Source organism: Bidens hawaiensis, unplaced genomic scaffold, assembly GCF_021521415.1.
Source record: "Bidens hawaiensis isolate Kalapana, Puna unplaced genomic scaffold, B.hawaiensis_p1.1 tig00018963_1, whole genome shotgun sequence".
Classification (NCBI taxonomy): domain Eukaryota; kingdom Viridiplantae; phylum Streptophyta; class Magnoliopsida; order Asterales; family Asteraceae; genus Bidens; species Bidens hawaiensis.
In genome coordinates, this window is record NW_027492881.1 from 372,891 (window position 1) to 396,404 (window position 23,514).

Sequence of the window (23,514 nt, forward strand, 5' to 3'; positions counted from 1 at the left end):
TATCTTTTGAATATAATCTTGAAAGGACTTCATATGTTTAGCATGAGATTTTGGCGGTTTTGTCAATTGAGTCTTAAAAGAATGGATATAGAACTTGATACAAATTTACCCAATTGTGACATGAAAACGGTATAATGTTCGGTCTATATGAGCTAAAAAGGCATTTTTAACGACGGTTACTGAGATGAACCAGACATGTTATAGTTTGGTAAAAGGTTGTATCCAAATTCATAATTTGAACTTACCACACTAGCATACCTTAACAAAATCAAAAGTTCATTTACACATTTCAGTTTCGAATGTGGATCAACTTGAAAATTAGTAGCCAAAGATATCCCGCAAATTAAACTTGGAACAAAATAAATAATTAACTGGAAAACCAATAAGATGATCATAAAAAATGTAAACACAATTTTAGAACAGCAACGAAACTATAATTTTTCAATCGGGATTACAATATACATTCACTTCAACTACTCTATCGATATAATTGGGAATCCAACTACACGAAACAACATGCTGGATACCATATTATATTAATAGATATTCAACAATTAAACTTCAAACATTTCTCACTAGATATTCATATAAACAAAGCCACCAATATCAACATATTGAGCAAACCACCACATATCTCACATCACAATTCATTCACAACCCTAACAAGCCCTTCTTTAGGCTTAATCTATAAACATTATCCTTAATCATTTCATACACCAATTTACACCAAAGGCCTATCTTCATCATTATGATCTTCGGCTTTTTCTTCTCTAGGAAAAGATTTTACTTGTTTTACAAACGCGTCTGAAAACCTAAGTTTTTGAGGAATCTTGTGATTCGGTAACAGTTTCATCATAATACCCACGGCTATTAGTACTAGCCCAACCGCGTGTTGTTCAGACATGGGTTTTGTAAAAATAATATAAGATAATAATAAAGTTACTGCCTTTCTTGCAGTTGTTACCTGTAAAACACCAACCTTTAAAGTTAACCAATGTCACTGGTTATATATGTATATTATGTGGGAACTAAAGAAGTTATAGTTAGTTACCAAAGCGGTTGTTGCAGCCCCAAAAATGGCAATGAGTGTTAATACAGATACTTGACCAACAAATGTGGCCACAGCTTCAAAAAGCAATACCCCATATACATATGGATGCTGCATATTATATATCAAGAAAATTAATAAATAAAAAGATAATAAGGACATGAGTTGAGTTGAATTTCTTGAAAGCTTTATTGGACCATTAAGTGTGATTTTTTATATAAACAATATAACTAGTGATTTTGACCCGTTTAGTAAATGGGTCTATTTGGATTATGTTTTATCTCGGGTCAAATTAAGAAATTTAGTCAAATGGGTTGTTTCGGTTTATATTGGTGGTGTACATGGGGCTGGTTTTAGTCAAACCAAACCAAAACCGGAATTTTTTGGGTTGACAAAACTTTTGGCCCAAATAAAGAATTTTGGCCTAAATCATTTTGTAGATTAATAACTAATAGATTATTATACATTTGGACTAAAATATTTGGGTTACACTATTTATTAAATTCGTATATATCACTCAATAATAAAATTTAAAAATGAAAATTCATAACTTTCGGTCAGGTTTGGTTTTTTTGGTTTAAATTACATGCAAAACCGAAACTTTGATTTTTATGAAAACATAAACCAAACCATCGATTTTTGTTTAAATTTGGTTGTATCGGTTATGGATTGGTTCGTTCGGTTTCATGCACACCTTATTGTTGTTATTAAAGATTTAGAATATAATTTAAATATATTGTTCCTATAATTGTAATTAACAAGTTATCATGTATTATTCGATTAAAAGACAATAATTTGCTAGTCAACCCGACACGTTTTGACTTTTGACCCGTACTAAAACTGACCCGTTGCAACTCAAAACTGTTTTGATACCAAACAACTTACTTCATAGCATGACTTCCATGCTCTAAACAATTCTCCCGTTAAAACCATTGGCGGGATTAAGAAAGGCGTTCCGACAACAGTTGAGCAGAACAACATTTCCATCTGAAAAACATTTCAAACATTAAAGTTTGATCAAAAGATTCAAAACCCATATCCCAAACAAGAATATAAACAAAAAATAGACATTGTAATTTTCTATATATTCTTCTCACAAGAAACATCAAAAAACAACGGTTTACCTGCGTAGTTTCACGATTAATGGTAAAAATTGCTTCTTGCAAATTACCCAAAAATGAATCCATTATTAAAGCTCCAGAAACCATCACAACACCAAAAATGCTAAAATTTGGAGACGTGTTGGCGTCGGCTAATGTGAAAAGTATCAAACCAGCTACTAAAAGAACTGCGGAAAAATATTCACGCGGAGGGTATTTTCGTCTTAAACCAGGGATAAATGCACCCATCATCATTACAGGTAAAACCTATGAAATAAGATTTTGTTTCAATATTAAAACAACAAATTTGGATTTAAAATGCTAAAATTGTTTTGATACCTTTGTTGATTTGAACATAAGTTGTGCAGGATAATTGAGATATGCTAATGATCCTTTGGTTAATCCATGAGAACCCATAAGAACAGCTGAGAGTTTAACATACATTTTCCATGGATTCACCATTTGTTTCGGGGTGAATCCTTGTAAACGTAGGAGTGTTAGGTATACGAATCCTTGTACGAACGTGAAGTACCACCCGTAGCTAAAATAGTTATAATGAATTTATGTCAATATTTTTTGGAAAATATATGGCATAATTTAAGCAGGAAGTATAAATTTTGTGTCTATTTTATATACCTGAATTGAAGCCTGTTATATACATATTCCTGCAATCACAAATAAATGTATGATTATATGTGGATGGTTGTGTCATATGAAGGAAAATAAGAAAACCAACCTCACATATGCCATTAACAAGATACCCGAAAAAGAAACCGGAAGAGCAAATGATAAACTGTTGCCATTTTGGTTTGTCTGTCAGCGTGATCCCAAACAAAGTCCATATTTGTTCTTCACCCTTCATTGGAGCGCATAACAATGATCAACAAAGGAGAACACCTCTCTTTAACTTTTTAAGCAGAACATGCACGAGGAACACATAGAGTTTCGGAAATTGGATTACAAGAGAGAAAGGAAAAGAAACCGAAAAGACCAATTGAATTCCCATCCAATACAATTTCTTGATGTGTGGCTATGGAGGAATGATTCCTTGAAACAAGGAGAAAACATCTCCTCTTTTGAAGGAATATTCATATTGTAACACATGATGAACTGAAACCTGTATTCATGCTAATATAAGGGTCCTATTATTATCTTCAACTAGTGCAGGGTTGTAATATAAAAATCACATATTCTAATTCTAGTAATAAACATCCTTGCGAACAGGTCACTCAATGTTGAATACATAACCGATACTATATAAACAAATAGAAAATGGAATATATGAAGAATGTTATATAAAAATCACATTTTTTATGGAGGTACATGAAGAATGTTATAAACCAAAATCAAATGTCAAAAAGATCACATGTCAAGAAGAATCAAGTAGATACAAAATTCTGGTAAAAACCAAAATCGCTACAATTAATATGGTACAGCATATCCCCATTGTAAACAGATTTCATTTGAGATTAAAACTACCCGGTTTCATCATCAATCTTTCATTGTTCAGGTTCAGGTTCTGGTTCATGGTCCGGGTCTGGTTCATCAATTTGACCGGGCTCTTGACCACCATCTGCGTCAGGTGTTTGTTTTTCGTGTTCTTCGGGTGAAACATTTTCAGCCTCGGTGTCCATAGGTGCTGCAGCTTCAACATCCGGTCTATTACCTTCACCATCAACTTCACTTGCAGGTGTTGCAATCTTTAAACAAAAAAAGGAGTAATGAGTAAGATGTTGAAATTCTGACCCGCTAAAGGAAACAAGTCATACAGATCAAACTTTGAAAATTTAATTAAATGTTTAAATTTTCAGGAAAACTGCATAAAGCATCAAAGTTAGTAATACATACTGCAAGAAGCAAAATCTTGAAGTTAATTGTTTGACAATATACATGAATATTGAACCAATAAAGTATTAGGTTTGACCAAAAAAACGTCAAAACTAAAGGATGTATCTTCTTACCTGATTCTCTTCTGCTTGATTTGCCGAACTTTTAGTTTCTTCCTTTTTAGCACGTTTTGATCGATCATTCGGTTTAGATTGATATTTGGACCGCACTTCAGGCGGCATAAGTTCCATGGGCACAACCCCTTCAACACCAAATTCAGTAAACTGCAACAGAACCGATTCCAATTAATAATAGTAATTATTATTATTATTAATGTCAATCTAATTGAGGTTTTAAATAGTATATCTCACACGAGAAAATCCCTCCAAATCCTGTCTTGCTGAAAACCGAAGACCTTTCCAGCAGTAAACCTACAAAAATAGTTGACCAATTAAGTTACTTAAAAGTTTAACGACTTTGCGTACATCTCTTCAAAAATAAAATTATTTTGTTAAAATCGCAAGTTAATTATTCACAAAATCAGAAATAAACGAACCCGATTGTTTTTGTGGTGGTATTCTGCTTCAATTCCAGCACTTGGATCCATCTGCAATTTAAAAAAAAAAAGAAATATAAACATTTGGAAAATAAAACATTATTTCTAAAATTTTTAATTGAATTTTCAAGAATTTACATCTTCAGCTAAGGGTTTCCAGTATTCTGTGACAGCTGGCGTGCGTACACGTTGAGGATCAGTTAGAGCATTCTGCACGAGTTGTTAAAAATGGCAGATAATTAGCATCATTTGACTTTCGAGGTCAAACTTTTAATTTCCCAAATTCAAATTCCTCTCAACTTTGACTCAACTTATCAATCATCAACCAGTTTTTCAGTTGTAATATGTATTATCATGACTAGTTAATATTAGTCCAACCTTGACCAACACATTGACTTTTGAAAATGTAAACTACTCCTTTGACTAAAAAGTCAAGACATTAGAAAATGTAAACTACTCCTTTGACTAAAAAGTCAAGATTGTGCCATTCAAAAATAAAAATAAAAAGTCAAGATTACTGAACTTTGCAAACCCTATGAATTTGAGCAAGTATTGAAGTAATAAAGTTCAAGAAATAATAAGATTTAACTACATTCAAAAACATGTATAAAAAGTAACAGAAAACAAACTCATATTTAACACACCGGATTTTGATCCGACCATTTCCATAGTTGAGCAAGTTCTTTATTCCCCAGTCTCCATCGTGGACGACTAAAAGTTACAAAAGAAATTTTATATCAAATTCAATTCTGAAGAATATAATGTTAATTTCAAAATAACACCATCAAGATCATTACAAAGATATGTACCGTTTTTTCCCTCCATCTCGAACAGTTTTCTTTTCCGCGGGTTGTTTTTCAAATGGCGCACAGCCATCACGTTTCCACCAGACCTGAAACACAGTTCTCATATGAACAATAAATAGATATTAACAAATCATTTGACACTATTACATTACTTTGCCTTAGTACTTACTGTTTTATTGTTGTTTCGATTCTCTTAGTCACATTTTATGTTATATGTTTTATCTGGTTGACTACACTTAAATGCAAAAGAATAAAAAAGAAGTTCCTTTGAAGTCAGAGTCTCAGACAGTGGAAGCAGCTTCTCTATCTCCCTAGCATACAAGAAAAGCTTGAACTCGTCCCACCATACCATATGAGTAAAAGTGTAAACGAGCCAAACCGCTCATGAGTTACTCATAAAAAACCTCGAATGAGCCAAGCTTAATAATAAGCTCAAGCCATCTCGCGAGCCCAAGCTCGAGCTTCACTTATCGAGCTCAAGCTATCTCGCGAGCCTATTATTTATATAGTTTTTATTTAATATATACTTTTTCATATTTATTTTATTATATAAAATTATGAATAAAAGAACTAAATAATATATATATTATGTTATATATAAAATTATAATTATAAATATAACAAAAACTAATTAATAAATAGTAAACGAGCTGAGCTCGAGCTTGAAAAATTCAAGCTTCTCACGAGTTGCACTCGAGCTGTAGAAATAGAGCTCAAAACAAGCCGAGCCAGAGCTCTCTGTAAGTTAAACGAGCAGAGCTCAGTCTAGTAATACATCTCGAGCGTGCCAGGCTCGGCTTGGTTCAACTCATTTACACTTTACGGCATTACATATGAGTGAGATTTTTGGGTACCTATTTTGTTGTCTGTTTGTTTAATATTCAAACATTTATATTTAAGGAAAACATAAAGGAACACGTACCCAATTTCTTTCTCGTTCTAAAATATGCTCAATGCTGTGAAGAAACTTTTCTCCTTTTGGTGGGGTCATAACCAAAAGTTGTTTAACTCGTTCTTCAAATGATTTTATCTCTTCCTTCTACAGTTAAAGATAAAAACTCATCATGACATTGGTCAACCAACTTTTTGAAGACGAATCAAGCAATCCAAATGAAGAGGAATCAAGCAATCCATAAAAGGTGTCACTAACCATAGTATCGGGTGGTAAATCTTTGTCGTTTTTTCCAGGAGCCTAAATGAAAATCAGAAAAAATTGGACCATAAGTAAAGCATGAGATTATGCTATATACTAAGATACTATTTTTAACCTTGTATACGTATTTTTAAAGGTTAAGATATGTGTATCTCATAATACTTATATTACCTTAAGATAATCAAACAAAATTAGACACTGAACAAGAATATGGCGACGAAAACTTGGATCCTTCAGCTGTGACAGACCATAAAACATAAAAAGATAAGTGCAACCAAAATTGGCCTAATTTAAATTGCAAAAAGATACTAAAAAAGTCAAGAACTTGACGCAAAAGTCAAACCTCTAGTCCCATTAAATTACTGCTTGTAAGATATTTTATGCTAAAGGTTGCTGCTTCATCCTCAAGATTATTAGTGCTACTCTCTTCATCACTTAAAGGCTGAGCTTCAAATGTATTCAAAACAACCTGGATATGCCAATGTAAAACTTAGGGTAAATTACAGATTTAAGGCCTTTAACTACATAAAATTGCAGATTGTGTCTTTTGACTTCAATGATTACAATTCGCATGCTTTCTGTCCTTTCAAATTTCAACAAACTGGTGTAATCTTTTTTCTGTTAGGTTTTAGGAAAATGACAAAACTGTCCTTACTAACAAAAATGTAATGAAAACAATAACATAGGGACTATTCATGTAACTATCTTTATTCCGGGACTGTTTATGATAATACCGTCAAAGAGGATGAGAACTTATTCCACTTGGTGGTAGCAAGACCAATGGAAGCAGGGTTGCTAAAGTATTCCTGAAACACCAAAAATATAATTAATATTTTAATATACAAAAATTAATTTTACTTCTTTAAAACAAGATTATTAGGCTGACCTGCAAACTCCAAAAGGTTTTGTAAAAGTTGAAGTCGATAGATATTCCATCTGGCGCTTGGTTCTCATACTTTGTCTCGTTTGAAACATTAAAAACTCCCTTAATATTGACACCTGAAAGTGCAAAAAATATATATGCCATTTAAATGTGGAATTAGAATGAAAATTCATAATAAGATTAATTACCTGAGCGTTCAGATAAAGGGAAAAAATGAGCAAGAAACATAATGATACGCCCACAAAACACCACATCATTTGCCTGCAAAAAAGCATCAATGAAACAAATTGTCAAAAAATAATATAATTTAATATAATGCTAATTTAGTTAATACAATTTAATGAAATACCTTTGACAAACGACGAAGAAGTTGATTGCACGTTCTTAACATCACGAGTTTTCCCCTTGCAAACAGTTCGGGCTGCGTGAAATCAAACACGTATTATTAGAAATCAAATAGGCCGTCAAGTTAAAAATATGTTAAAGGTCTTGTAAAGGTAAAGATTTTGCATACCTTGCCCAAGATATCTTGCTTGCTTTCTATATAACCAAATATATCTTCACAGTTTCTCATAGTGGACATCTCGGTTAAATCTTCCAAAAGTTGGAATATCATTCCGCCTTCAATGTGTTCATTTTCACAAAGATATAGCACAATGTCTGACAAGAATACGCATATATAAGTTCAAGAACAATAACTAATAATTTACAAAAGCTAAACATTAAACAAGATTCAATTTTATATTCTTGAAACATATGCTTACCAAGAAGTCTAGGTACTTTCCCCTGTGTGTCCTCACCATCATCAATTGACTCCCCATATCGCATAGTCGGTTCCCCTGATTGAACTGCAGCAGACTATGCCAAATAAAATTAGGGAAAATTAGCTAGCAATCATTATATATAATGTGACCAGGGCTGTAAACGAACCGAACGTCCGGCGAACTTTTCGTGAACTGTTAAACGGGAAGCTCATTTATGTTTGTTCGTATAATAAATGAACGACATGAACAAAAATTTTTGTTTGATTAACTAAATGAATGAACATGAACATAGGCCATGTACACTCAATTGTGTTAGTATGTTCGTTAATTTTTGTTTGTTTATGTTTGTTCATTGGAGGTTTTTGCTATTTTTTAATGACTTTTTAATCTTATCATATAAATTCAGCAAAATTATTAATTATAAAACAAACATATATATGAGTATTATGTGATTAAATATACACCAAATTAAAATATGTATACAAATGCTAAAAAAAATCACCAAAACAAACTTGGTAGCCGGACCTAACCGTTGACACTGATCATTTTAGTTAGCTAAATCAAATAAAGCATCGTTTGTGTTTGTAAAAGTTTATTTCCTTATTGAACGGACACGAACAAGAAATTTCATTTGGTTAGCCGTTTGTGACCCGTTCGCTTGTCTGATAAAAGCTTAACGAACAAACATGAACAACGCCTTTTTCGGTTCAGTTTATTTAGAGCCCTAAATCACTAATGTGACTTAAAGGAATCAAAGCAAGAACGAACCATACAAAAAAGTAGATAATGAAATTAAACATTGTTCATGTTCATTTGTGTTCGTGAAGTTTATTTCCTTAATGAACAGACACGAACAAAAAATTCCGTTCAATTCGCTGTTTGTGAACCGTTCGTTGTACAATAAATTGTCCGATAAAAACCTAACTGACGAACATGAACAAGACCTTGTTCGATTCGATTCAGTTTGTTTACAACCCAAAATGTGACTAATGGAATCAAAACAAGAACCATACCAAAAAGTACTAAATAATGAAATAAAACATAGTTTGCGTTCATTTGTGTTCATGAAGTTAATTTCCTTACTAAACAAACACAAACAAGAAATTTTGTTCGGTCAGCTATTCATGAACCGTACGCTTGTCCAGTAAAAACTTAACGGGCGAACATGAACAAGACCTTGTTCAGTTCAGATCAATATGTTTACATCCCTAAATGTGACTAACGGAATCAAAGCAAGAACCATACAAAAATAGTACTAATAATAACAGCAGTAAACTAAACCAGTAAACTATCGCCTATCTCGCTAACATAATGTATCGAGAAAACAATATAAAAAATATAATAATAATAATAATAATAATAATAATAAAAGTACCACAAGCTCCTGAAGCAGTGTCCTTAAGATATTCTCCAACAACTGGTTCTCATCCTGCACTAATTTCGTTTGCCTCTGCATAACAACATACAATATTCAAAACCCATAACCCTAATTGCCTCAAAATCACATTTTTATTTTGTTTAAATTAAAGGAACCTGTGGTTTAATAGCTTCTTGAACGGTTCGTAGAGCAAAATCTTCTGGTTTTCCAGGTTGATTTATCACCTTCCTGAACAAATCCTGTGTATACACAATAGGTTAATTGATGTGGGCTTGAGTTCATCTTGTCTGAATTAAACGTAAACAAGAAATAATAATAATAATGATAATAATAATTAGGGTTTACCATGTCGATTTTGTGAGGTAAGCTAGTTTACGGATTGTGGCATCATCATCGTATTTATTTATATAGTGCTTGCTTTCGTCTGTGTTCATCACCCAAAGAGGCGCACAATAATAATAATAATAATAATCTATCTATTATAATAAAATAATAACATTTTTTCCACTTGTCAATATGTCAATACCATAGCTTTCCTCACCTTTTTCAACCAATTTTCATATATGCTTCTTATATTTTAAGTCATTTCAATATATGGCATCAAAATTATAGGTTTATTCCAACTAAAACCATTACTATATATAATAAGTATTCTCCATATGGATTGACAATAGACGATTAGTGAATTTTTAAGTGTTAATTAAAGTGTTCATTATGGTTTATATTCAAAATAATAAACAATAAAATTTGATTCATAATATGTGGAATGAGAATAATCGACTTGGACTAAATTCTGATAACGTTAGGGGCTAAGGCTTAGCCTTTAATACCTAAAAATACCTATGATTTTAAAACTAAAAGTTTTCGGGTTGACCCGAAACCTAGAATTCGGACCCAAGAACCAACCCGAATTACTTCGGTTCAGGTTCGGGTTAGTATTTTCTTGGGTTCGAGTTTCTCGGGCCAGGTTAGTTTGGGTTCAGATACGAGTTTCTTGGGTTGGGTTTCATGTTACGGGTAAAAGTGGCAACCTTACTTTCAACGATTATAAATAAGAACCAATACATTCATTTTATGCAACTTTAAATCTTCAATAATCACTATTATTTGAACATGGTTTTAATGTTAGTATGCATTTTTATTTTCCTGAAAATTACATTCATATGAAATAAACAAATCATTTTGTTATATTTAAATTTTTGGTTTTTATGTTACTTGATTATACAATTTTAACTGTAAAATATAAAGTCAATTAAAAATTTGTCATACACAGAATATTAATGACAACAAATTTAACATGATCAATCAATTTCAAATTGTAAAGATTTTAAGGATAATTATATCATCAAAGTTCAGGTATATGGTTTTTGGTATAATCATGTTTTTTTTAGATAAACATGAGGAGATGTTCTCAAATGACATCGTATTAATTGATTAAATCATATTAATTGATTAAAAGTTATGATATTTTATGTTTACGAATATTTTTTTATTAGTATCATGGATATATATTATCATTTATCTAGAGCTGGTATATACTTGGAGAACCTTTTTTGTCACACGGACAACTATATATAGATATATCAAGAGTTATAAGCAGACCTATATGTTACTTTATTAAGAGTTACAAGCAGACATGGATTAAAAATTTTGATTTTTGATAAACAATGTATACATGCTAATACAATCACAAATGTAGTGTGAAAGGAAGTTTTTACCTATTTGTAACATATTTGTGTAATCTTAGTTATGTAATTTCTGTAATTTTAATTAAATTGTAATTGTATTAACAATATATGACCAATTTGTTGACTGTATTTCACTTAATGGTCAAAATTTAAAATTTTTAACAATTACCCGTGTGATACACGGACCTCAAACTAGTAATAATAATAATATAGGACTCCTTTCTAAAATTGTTTTCATTGGTCCCATATTTTACACGGATTAGATTCGGTAAAAAATGAATTTAGGTCTTTTTTTTCGATTTTAAAATGATATTTTAGGTTTATTATCTGAAGGAGATACGAGTCGGTTGATGTAAAAGTTATATCAAAAGGGTGCGCCAAAAGCTTTGACTTTTGTTAATCGGATGTTTATACACCCGAATTGAAGCGTCATTTGAAGCATCGATTCGAGATAAGTTTTACATCAATCGACTTATGTTTTCCTTTCGATCTAATACCTTAAAACATCGGTTTAAAATTCAAGAAAAAAAACTTAACAAAGTTAAGTTTTTTTTTATTTAATTGGGGTCCAATCAAAACAAATAATATGAAAGGTGAGACCAATCATTACTTATTTTGAAAAATTCACCCTTGAAAAGTAAGATTGATAAAATCCAGTTTTATTTATGTTTATAACATAAAACAAAATCATGGCTTATTTTGTCTATTGTCATAGTGAAAAACAATATAGAATAGTAATCTAGCTTTAATATTGTACCAAGTAATAACTTGTTTTCTGAATAGGACAATATAGTATCCCGAAGGTATTGTAGAAGATGTGTTGATAGATTTTAATGAGCTATTGTTCCTAATTGATTTCGTAGAAGTAGACATCATTGGTGACTTTTATACCTCTCTCATTTTGTGACATTTGTCATTTTCGGGTTGCTTTTGTATTCGTATTCATATTGTAAACCCAAAGCGTTTTGTTTTCAGAACCTTGGATATTAATAAAATGATAGATTTTATGTTATAATCTTATTTCATACTTGTCGTGTTGCTAACCCTTCTAGGTCTTTAACTCGTTTAATTTACACTAAAATCGGTTTTAAACAAGTCTATGGGCCAAATCGTGAAAAAGTAAACTTGCGGGAAGATACATTTCGTCACGTCGCGCGGCGAGGGTCTTCTTTGTTGGTCACGTGACCCCCACCAAATAGTTGCAGCAACAGTTTTCTTTTTCATGTCCGTTTAAGCTCATTTAAGGTTCCAGCTTGTGAATTAACCATCCAAACCGACCAAAGACTTAACCCACAATTATTCTATAACCCTACAAATATGTTTTTGTCTCTGTTTATGATTAGGGGTGTTCAAAGTCTGATATCTGAATTTTGGGATATCCAAAATTTCGGATAGTTTGTTATTACTATCGAATCCGAATCCAAAATTTCGAATATTAGACTTTCGAATGTTCGGATAATAAAACGGATATCCGAAAATAAAAAATAAAAAAAATCCAAAAATAAAAAAAAAAAATATGTGTTCCATCTCAAAAATGTAACTCAATAATCCAAGTTTCAACATAGGTTTGTTCGTAAAAGAAAAAAAAACAAACAAATAGATACATTCCATATTTGAAGAAGTAACAAATACCAAATCTAAAACAAATCAAACAAAAAATCAACACAGGTTTGTTCCACACTTGACGGATTGCAGAATGAAAAGTAACGATATGTATTGAACTATTGGACTCAGTCGGACCACCACCGTCACATGTGAGGACTTACGCTGGAGTCGGTCCACCACCGAACAACCACCTCTGTAGGATCGTAGATCTAATAATCTAAGACACTTGAACACAATTCACAATTAATAAAATAGTAAATAACTGATCTAATCCTTTGAACGGAGTAGTATCACTTTAATTGAAACAATATTTGAATTACAACTTCAATTAGTATATGAATGAACAAGTTAATCAACGAAATTCACTTGGGCTAAATAAGAGGTTTCATATGGAGGAAAAACTATGCATTAACAATAATCGAATGACTACAATCTATTGCTCCCTCTCAACTTTAGCTCATCATTCACACTGAATTTTCTAGTACGAAAGCACACGATTCAGGCGAGTATTGTGACGTGAAAAGTGTTAATGAAGAAGAGACTCTCTTCTTCAATTTATACATGTGCAAAACTATTGATGAGCTAAAGTTGAAAGTGACAGCTAACAAAAAACGGTTACAAACTACCGATACACTTATTACAAACAAATTCCTATAGAGAATCCTATGCTAACTACTGATCTTTGTTAAACAACTGGTGTTTGAACCATCAGTTGTTTGCCTTCAGTTGGTTGGACCTTCAATACTTTGTAGAGCAGCTATTGTTCTTTACTTCTTTTATTTCAGTAGTTTACCATGTCAGTTGTTTAGAGCAGTAGTTGCCAAAACTTCATAATGGAGAACAATTGATGTTTGACTCGTTAGTTGTTTGGTATTTGGTCACAAGTTCTTTGCAAGGTTCAACAATCTCTCCTTGAACTGATGATGCCAAAACCATTTATTCTTTTTGCTCCATTGTCTTATTTAGAATGTCATATTTGGGTTGAGTCTTTGATGAACTTTAGAAACTCAATGCCCAGACTATCATCATCTTCCATTTCCAAAGGAAGATCTAACAAACTTTTCAACAGCTCTTCTTCCAGCATAGGTGCATCTTGCAGATCAACCCTTTGTGTATTAACATAATCAAATTCCAAAGTTACAAAGGAGCTATTTTTGATTTCACTCCATTTGATAACCTTAAGAATTTATTGGCTTTGAGCAGCAACAGAAGCAATGGCCAAATTTGTAACATCATACTTTCGATAGTAATAAATAAAAGAATTTTCACTTAATGATGTGTTATTATTTAGTTAAGTTAAATTAAATAATAGAGTGTGGACTTAGACAATAAAGATGGAATAAGGGATGGTAATTGACCTTAGGTTCATGGGCTTAGGGGTATATAAACACCCTTAAACTTCCCTAAAACTCTTATTACACCAACTTTGCCTCCATGCACACTCAAAAACACACAAAAACACTCCTTTTTCATTTCAGCTCAGATCCAAATTTGAACCAAGAAGAGTTTGCGTTAGATCTTCGTCAAACAATAAGAAGCACGTCTAGATTCACATGTTGAATCAGACCCGAAGCAAGAAATGACCCAAAAAGGTACGTTTTAGGTTAAAGGTTAAGTTTTTGAGGTTGGTTTGCCCAAGGGATTGATACTAAGGAAAATCGGGCCTTATTTTGTAAAAAAAAATGTAAACTTGAACGTAAATAATATGTATGGAATGAAACGGGACAAACAAGTGACGTTTGGGACGTGTTAGAATTAGGAAACGAAGTTTTTATGGCGGGACGGGATGTTAGGAGGTGATTAGAATGGTTATAACGAAAAACCATATTTGAATCGATTTACGAAGAAACTCGATTCGTTAGGAAAATGTATCGAATCGAATTGGAACGAATCAAATCGAATTGAAACTCGATTCGATTGGTTTGAAATCTCGGTTCGAATATTTTGAAAACTCGATTCGAATGGTTTGAAGACTCGATTCGGATGGTTTGAAGACTCAATTCGAATGGTTTGAAGACTCGATTCGAATGGTTAGAAAACTCGATTTGAATGGTTTGAAAAACTCAATTCAAATGGTTTGAAAACTTGATTCAATTGGTTTAAAAACTCGATTTGATTGGTTTGAACTTCAGCCTAACCCCAGCCAGGGGCTCTGCCCCTTGGACCCTGCTAGGGGCTGCCGCCCCTCGAACCCTGCTTATGAATAAGTCACAGGCCTTTTCGACTTTTGTCTCAAGTATGCAACTTGAACTTCATTGGTGTTCACATTTGTACAAATTAGTTCCGTAGGAACAAATTTGGGTTTTAAATTAACAATGCTTTCATCAGCATGAATCACCTTGCGTGAATTCGCATTGGAAAACATGATGTGAGTCTTATCATCACAAGACATGGGTCTTTTCAAAATTTCTTTAACCAAAGGAACTGGTTTGGATTTTTCCTTGATAAACGAATGAATATTCTGTGATTTCTTCATTCCACAGTTTCTTACAACGTGACCACGTTCACCACATAAGAAGCATGTTCTCATATCAACAAACGCACGTTGTGGTTTAATAGAAACTGGTGCAACTAAAGGTTAATGAGAAACACCAGAGGCATGCACTTTTTTAAGTCATCAAACGTAACGCATTTCTTTTTCATATAAAAATCAAGGTTTTAACAATTAGAATAACTCTGTAATTTGTCAGTCCAGTTGAGTTAACAAATTAAACTTTCTTAACAGATTTTAATAATGTTTGGCATTAGCTAATGGATCTGTTGTGTTTGATACTTTAGATTTAGCAAATGCATGCTCAAGATCTTGTATCTTTGAAGTTTCATTGTTAAAGACACTCTCAACTAACTCAGGCTTGATCAAATTAAGTGGAATGTCTTTTTCAGTGAACACTTTGCTAAGACCTTTTAAATTAAACACTCGACCAGTGTTTTCATTAAAAGGAGCTGGATTGATGAAGCGCATCATATCCGCATCAGAAATTTTTGGTTTTATCAAATTATTTTAGCTTTAACCTTAGATGGCTTAGTCTCTTTTATTTTAGATTTACTTGAACCGTACACAGCTTTCTCGAATTCATGAGGTTCACACAAAATGTGATTCGAACGTGGAATATTCGACTCCTTGTGTACAATTTCTGGTTCAACTACATCCTCAATAATGACTTTCTTAACAAAGACTTTGTTACTTTAAATATGTGGTTCTTGAGTTGAAGATTTAACGGGAAATTTCTCTTTGTCACTTTGTTTTGATTTCTCCATATGAATGACTGGTTCAGTTACAACTTCTTCTTTACCCGCAAACGGATTTTGGGAATAGTAATCATGAAATGATGGAGGAATCTCAACAAATCCTAAACCGTTTTTAGAACCCCTTTGTTTACCATATACTTCAACGATTTCATTCAATAGAAAGGATGAATTTCTAAACTTGTCTAGTTTGCTTTTCAACTCTGGAACCTCATTTTCAAACTCAGTTATCTTAGTTCTTTGTTTGAGAATTTCTTGAAATTGTTTTTCATTAATGGTCATTTTCACTGAAAGTTCTGCTTTAAGATCATGATTACTTAATAGACAATCCCTTAATTTTATCTTTAGATTTCTTTTGTGACTCTAATGATTGTCGATATGCATCTTTGATCGAAGCAAGTTCTTTCATTAGTGAATCATTTTGAGCATTAGTTAAATCAATTTTTGACTTAAATGTTTAACAAACAAGAAAATTTTTTTGATAATTTAACAGAAACAGATGAAGAACTGACCTCGTCGATTTTTTCCATGCAAGAAAAAGTAGTCGGTTTCATGTTGCAAGAAACATCTGAATTTGATTTCGTTTCAACTTCACTTTCATAAGTCAATCCCACTCCACTAGCATCTTGAAAATTTTCCACTTGATCAAACATTGCAAGATTGGCTTGATTACCATAGGCCAACAGTGGTTGATTCCAACCAATTCCTTCAACTGTGAGTAAAGCTTGTAATCCCGCAGCCTTTGAAGAATCTCCCCCCAAAAGATTTATCTTTCACTTTAGTAAAAGTCTTTCCTGAACTTCTATCTTGAGAACGGGGTCCGATGTATTCTTTATTTGGCTTATCACATTCCTTAGCAAACTGACCAAATTCTTGGCAATTATAACATTTGACCTTCAATTTATCAAAGCCAACCCGTTTGTTCAATGATGGTAAATCTTTACCAGCTCATTTCATAAACTTCTTTATTTTTCGTACAATCATATTCATGCTCCACTTGAGGTCCATTAACTCTAAATTGTCAGGATCAATCTGATTATAATCTTCATCAGTCAATTCACTTGTAGCAATCTTGCTACCCACCAAGTTTTCATAAGATGTCATGAATGCACAAAGGAAAGCACAATTCTATTAAGCCTCCTTCATGTTTACATTCGGTGGTGCTGTGAAGACATCAGTAGTTGATCCACTAGAATTATCATTAGAACCGGATGCTATGAAACATAAATTTGGATCACTATAGGAAGATGATCCTTCTTGTGAAGTTTGAGTAAGAAATGCATTAATCGGAGCAGCAGAACTACTCAAAGGTAAGCAACCTCCATATAAAGTCGGGTCTTGAGTTTCTGTTGATGACTTTTGGCATTTCAAGTCATACTCTCTATCTTCAATCTTCTGCATGAATTTCATTGCAGTAAGATCTTCATTCTTAAATAAATTTTTTTGTTTAAGTACCATAAAAATGTTGGGTAAGAACTTGGAAAAGCATTTTTCACAGTATCAATCTTATCAACTTCACTAGGTTCCATCTTCAGCTTATTCATCTCAGCTATAAGATGATTGAATCTTGTAAGAATCTCTTCAATAGTCTCTCCTTTCAATAAGTTAAAATTTCAAAACTGAAACTTTAACATCACCTTCTTACTTTCCTCAGTATTTCCCATACTCCTCATTTTAATATGCTGAAACAAAGATGCACAAATTTTAATACTTCCTACTTGATGGAAAATATTTTCGGGTAAAGCCATCGTCAATGTGGAATATGCTTTTGTTTCAATCTCTAAAGCTTTCTTTTCTTCTTGAGAATTATCAGTGAAAGCTTTTGGAGTAAAACCAGTTGTTTCACTACCAACCATGGGTACTGTATAAACATCATCAAGACATCTTGAATAGGCAGGGTGACGCAGCGTGGTGATAAAATTGGAATTCAAACACGTTGATTCTGCAAATACCCGTGTGATTCTTCCCCGAACTTCCAGAAAATACGTAGATCGTAAATAAGATAAATAATTGAACATGTTGATTCGCAAAGAATACCGATAATTTGGTCCTTCACACACTAACACACACTGTGATAGAGAGGAAATGATTTTTTTTTATATATTCCAAACCTTATTATTTTGCATTACAAAATCTCAAGTATTTAAAAAAAATAGAAAACCATTGGGCTTCTAATGATTAAACCAAAAGACATAAAATATTAATTTCAAACTCTTGTAATTCCATAACTCATGTCGTCATTATTTGGTAAACGTTTGATCTATCCACATCATTCTCTCCACCTTTGAAAAAACTCGCCCTCGAGTTTTTGTCTTTAAATCGTAGCCACCTGGGTCAAAGGGACCATCCATCCGATTCCGATTTATAGTTACGATGACCTGCTCAAATAGTTCAACTTTACTAATCATCTTGTCCGACTCTAGGCTTGTACCACATGGGTCAAAGGGAGCATCGATACGCTTTCTTTTTTCTACAAGTTCATGTGATCTTGATAATATTTCTTTGCTTGCATATTTAATAATTGACCCCATTATATATTGTGCATTTTTAAGATATAATTGATTGACTTCTAACCTTAGAGTGTTGTCTGTGAAACTTGCATACAAATCTTCATAAATGACATTGCTAACCATATTAATATTAGCATTTGGCAAAAATCTATTCCAGTGGTTTTTTTCTTCTTGAGTAATATCCACGCCACCTGAATAAATTGTAGACCACTCATGTTTTCTTTTTAAACTTTCAAGAACATCACAGGTTGCCCAAACATACCATTCCTCGTCCTCGTATTCATCAAACACGGGCCAGGAATCATAGATATTGTACCACTCACAAGCCATATTGAGCCAGGAATTCGGCTTTGATACCAACTGACGCAGCGTGGTGATAAAATTGGAAGTCAAACACGTTGATTCTGCAAATACACGTGTGATTCTTCCCCGAACTTCCAGAAAATACGTAGATCGTAAATAAGATAAATAATTGAACCTGTTGATTCACACGAATACCAGGATCAATTCTTCTAACTATCGTTGATTCGCAAAGAATACCGATAATTTGGTCCTTCACACACTAACACACACTGTGATAGAGAGGAAATGATTTTTTTTATATATTCCAAACCTTATTATTTTGCATTACAAGATCTCAAGTATTTAAAAAAAATAGAAAACCATTGGGCTTCTAATGATTAAACCAAAAGACATAAAATATTAATTTCAAACTCTTGTAATTCCATAACTCATGTCGTCATTATTTGGTAAACGTTTGATCTATCCACATCACAGGGTGGACATACCCTAGATGTGCTCGGAATCTTGGTTACCATTTTGCAAAATCACCAAACTTCATTAAACGAGGACATTTTGAATGTGATCCGATCTTATCATCGAGATGTAGCATTTGTTGCATCAACATGTTTTGAGATGCCAGTGCGTAATAACCAGCCATCTCAACAGTAGATTAAAATAAAATTTTAAGGTGAAAAAGGTTCAAGTTTGAAATTTAAAATTTAAAAATGAAAATACCATGATAGGATGAATGAAAATAACTAATGGATGAAAACGATAACGAATGTTGAATAGTAACGAATAAATTAGGTTAATGATTGAGAGGACGAATCACGTGACGAATGAAATGTAGAATGACACTCAGTCTTTACGGATGATGATAACGAATAACTATAACGAATGAAACAACCCCCGAATAGCTTAACGAATGGATGGCGAATGTGGTAGCGAATGGTATATGTTGGTGCATGATGTCAGTAGTTCAGTATCTTGTGTTTTGTCTGTGTCTGTAATCGGTTTAGTTTGGTTGATTAGTGTTGAATATTGTCTTATATGTTTGCTTAGGATGTAGGCGAACTTGGGGATGTAGCGAAGTTATGACAACTTCGCCTAGCATGTTAGGCGAAGTTGTCGAGGCTTATATATACCTCAACTTCGAGTTTTTTGGTTAAGGCTTTTTTCTGAACGAGTTGTTTTGGTGATCTTAAGTATCACGTGTTGGCGATTTGCAATATATCAAGTTTACAGTATTATCCAGTGTGTTTGTTTTACCGATTCAACGTATTACTTGTCTTACACTTGTATCGTATTACATGGGGATTCCGCACCCTCGTGTTACGAGATATTCCTGTGTAGATCCGGCTGGGAACCTACAATTGGTATCAGAGCAATTTTGCTCGTGATTGTGTGGTTCGGGATTATCACACGAGTGTTAAGATTGTTCCGCTTGACTATTCGCGGAACGAGTATACGTTGATATACCTCGTGTTTGTCGTTTGCCCTTCTTCCCTCATCAAATAAACCTCCAAATCACCCTCGCGTTCCTCGCAATCAACCTAACTAAACCTGTGTAGGTTCCCAGCCGGATCTACACGAGATATCACGTACTACGCAGGTGCGGAATCCCTACGTAAGACGTTACGAGTATAGAAAACAATACGATTAACACACGATAATCAAACACGTTGTATACCAACCTTAAACACGTGATACGAAGATCACTTGATTACAGACTCTCTCTGACTCGAATACACGAAAACTGTAAAACTGAATTAATGATTAATAAGCCGTAACAGATGGCTTATATAATCACGACAACTTCGCCTGGCATGTTCAGGCGAAGTTGTCACTAACTTCGCTTGTCTAACAAGTTCGCCCATATCAGCGAACTTGTTAGCAACTTCGCTTATACAAAACATAAAATATTACAAACGCAATTACAGACACTAGACACTGAACTACTGAAATTATGCACCAACAGACTCCCCCTTGGCAGTAGCTTCATCTCTTTAGCTTCAATCACGTGTCTTGTAATCTTCAACCTTGTATCTTCACGCATGCACTCCTTCTCGAACACAAACCGACACAACTCTTTGATATTTCCTCGCTTCGTCTTTCCATGTAGAAATATAAAAGATTTTCTTCTCATTGAGCACCTGCAGATCAGCTTGCGATAAGTTTACCAAATGTATCGGATCGTAAACTCTTAGCACCTCTTGTTCACCCTCGTCTTCCATCACTGCCTCAGCTGTCTCACAATCTACAAACCACCACTTTAGGTCTTTAAGCACATCCTTGGGCATAAGCTTCATCGGTACTTCTTTCAAACACCGGATCGGTTTATACTTCATGACCATCAAAGGCTTTCCATCAGCTCTCAAACCTCTATCCTTATCTTCAACAAGTTTTCCCTTCTGTGGTTTTAACAGCTCAAATTTCTTCTCTTTTATACTTTCTTTCCATACAATTTTCCCAATAACTCTAGCCATATTATCGTCACTTCGATTGATTAACCCCAATCTGGCTAAGTCTTTCACTTCACATTCCGGCAGTGTATTAAACGATCTTAACAGTCTTTTAAAATACTGAACACCGTCATACCTTTTAATCACGAAGAGCCTCAACTGCTCATCATAGATCCAGCAAATAATCCCTTTCTTCGCTTCAGCATAGCCTTTAATGTTGTAACTCTTCTTAAACATTGTAGGGACCGCCGGTTTCTTTGTTTTGACGAACCACTGAGCATAGCCTTCCTTCCACCTAGGCTGCTCTTCCCATTCAGACTCATCGCTTCCAATCTGTTCACTCATATCGGCTTTCTCAACATCTGGAATGTCATGCTCCACATTCTCTTCTACTATCTCTCCCTCTTCAATCTCTGTATCCATCACAATCTCTTCACCAATTTTCTCTATCACATCACTCGGTAGAATATCATCATCACCAACCAAGTCATCAACCATCTCCTCTACGTCCACCACCACCACATCATCACCAACTGCAGATGTCGACTCCCCCTGAGTTGTGGAAGTTCTAAGAGCTTGAGTAGTTCTTGGTAGCTCACCACCTGCATCTTTCGACGCATTGGGATCATCGTCTCTATCATTTCTTCTCTTCGTCCTCAACTCGTCGCCTTTACAGCTCGTCTCCCCCTGAGATGCCAAGAACTCCTTGAAAGCATCTATGATTTTTCCATGTTGTACCAGGAGGGACGACTGCATCTGATTCTCTGTAACTAGGCGCTGAATAGCCTGGGTCTGGATAAGATTAATCTTTGACTGCTCTGCCACGACCCGTTCCAGTGCTGCTATTCGTTCTGAGTCTGATAGGGTTGCATCGAAATCGAACCTCATATGCGATAAATCGTGAGTGTACTGAGGAGGGATTTCCGATGTCACCGGGACCTCAGAAGTAGAAATAGACGTAACCACAGGTGGTATCGTCATTGATAACCCTACAGTGGTCACAACAGTCGACTCGATAAAGCATGCCACGACCTCCGATGGAGTAACGGTCGGAGGCGGCAACGAAACGATCACGGGAGTCGAAAGTTGGAAAGTAGTGGATGGGAGGCCAAATGTAGACGAGGTAGCCACCACGGGAACACCCGTAGCGCTTGGCCTTGTAACCTGTAGTGACGAGGGAACCATTGTCATACCGGATAGTGCTGGTGGAATGAAACGTACCACCCTAGAGCTCTCACCGGCTCCTGATCCTGCACCTATCCGTTCCCTTCTTGACCTTCTTATCAGTTGTTGTACCTCTTCCTCATAATCAGACTCGTCATCATCATCTGTTCTCTTTCTTTTCCCATGTAGTCTTTCTCGAGTCACCATAATCCTTCTCGCCTCTGCCACTTCATCATCAGAATCTGAGCCAGCCACCGTTGTAGCTGCCCTAGTAACATGCACAGTCGAGGCACGTTCAACAGGGACCTGAACGTTCTCCTCTGGATCCACCCGATCCATATCAAAGAAGCCTTGACCACCAAATTCTGCATCAAGGTCCACGTTCTCCTCCGGTGACACAACAGGAGCAGCAGGTATAGCTTGAGGTGCTCCTGCCTGTTGTGGTGCCGGGTCCCTAAACTCATCCCCACGAGCAGGCACATACCCCGGGTTGATTAAGTACCCAAAGAGTGGAGTATGGCGAGGACGAAGCTCAGGTTTGCTCCTCGCACTGGAGGATCGACACTGGGCGAAGATCCGTTTGTTCACACTCTCTACATATCGGATCGGACGACGCTGAGGAAGTGTTGGAGCAACATGATCCAAGATCATTTGAAGGAATCTTGGATACATGATGAACCGCTCACGCGCCATCGCTCTTCGTTGACGATCAATCTCGTAAAAGACCATCTGACTAAAGCTGAATCGCTTGTTGTATGTCAGAGCAGTCATCGCTGACTGCATGGTCGCGCCCATGCCATCAGTGCCCGCCTTTCTCCCTGACATGCATACTATCATAACATGCATGAGAAAGCGCCACTGGTCAAGTAGGAATCCCTTCCTTCTCTGCGAATCCCCCAAGGGACCTGAATAACCCATCCTCAAAAATGCTCCATCGCGAAAAGGAGCTACAAACTCTGTCGGGTCATCCCTTGTCTCGTTTCCAAACCGCAGAGCCGCCCGGATATGTTCAGAAGAGAACTGAACCATCTGACCGTTGACT

At 34.7% G+C, this 23,514-nt stretch overlaps 2 protein-coding genes across 2 annotated transcripts; both read right to left on the reverse strand.

Moving 5' to 3' along the window:
* Nucleotides 1-538: 538 nt before the first annotated feature.
* LOC143557439 (UDP-galactose/UDP-glucose transporter 2-like) lies at nt 539-3,010 on the reverse strand. The gene is made up of 7 exons (XM_077046512.1): nt 2,885-3,010; nt 2,785-2,813; nt 2,488-2,689; nt 2,173-2,415; nt 1,934-2,035; nt 1,052-1,159; nt 539-964 (listed from the first exon to the last, which is right to left on the reverse strand). Exons 1-7 carry the CDS (start codon nt 3,008-3,010, stop codon nt 722-724), a joined length of 1,053 nt encoding a protein of 350 aa, XP_076902627.1. The 3' UTR covers nt 539-721.
* Nucleotides 3,011-3,463: 453 nt separating this feature from the next.
* LOC143557441 (THO complex subunit 1-like) lies at nt 3,464-9,950 on the reverse strand. The gene is made up of 20 exons (XM_077046514.1): nt 9,861-9,950; nt 9,671-9,754; nt 9,513-9,587; nt 8,138-8,231; nt 7,888-8,033; nt 7,723-7,794; nt 7,562-7,634; nt 7,377-7,489; nt 7,225-7,296; nt 6,834-6,959; nt 6,662-6,727; nt 6,488-6,529; nt 6,260-6,376; nt 5,341-5,423; nt 5,176-5,242; nt 4,670-4,741; nt 4,532-4,582; nt 4,347-4,406; nt 4,110-4,259; nt 3,464-3,848 (listed from the first exon to the last, which is right to left on the reverse strand). Exons 1-20 carry the CDS (start codon nt 9,861-9,863, stop codon nt 3,648-3,650), a joined length of 1,767 nt encoding a protein of 588 aa, XP_076902629.1. The 5' UTR covers nt 9,864-9,950; the 3' UTR covers nt 3,464-3,647.
* Nucleotides 9,951-23,514: the final 13,564 nt, after the last annotated feature.

Coding starts and splice junctions, on each gene's coding strand:
- LOC143557439 (XM_077046512.1), bottom strand. CDS start 3,010: ATGAAGGGTGAAGAACAAATATGGACTTTGTTTGGGATCACGCTGACA. Junction 2,814..2,884: donor TTGTTAATGGCATATGTGAG/GTTGGTTTTCTT, acceptor TTGTGATTGCAG/GAATATGTATATAACAGGCT. Junction 2,036..2,172: donor TTAATCGTGAAACTACGCAG/GTAAACCGTTGT, acceptor AATGTTTTTCAG/ATGGAAATGTTGTTCTGCTC.
- LOC143557441 (XM_077046514.1), bottom strand. Junction 7,490..7,561: donor CCCTTTATCTGAACGCTCAG/GTAATTAATCTT, acceptor TTGCACTTTCAG/GTGTCAATATTAAGGGAGTT. Junction 4,407..4,531: donor ACCACCACAAAAACAATCGG/GTTCGTTTATTT, acceptor CTATTTTTGTAG/GTTTACTGCTGGAAAGGTCT.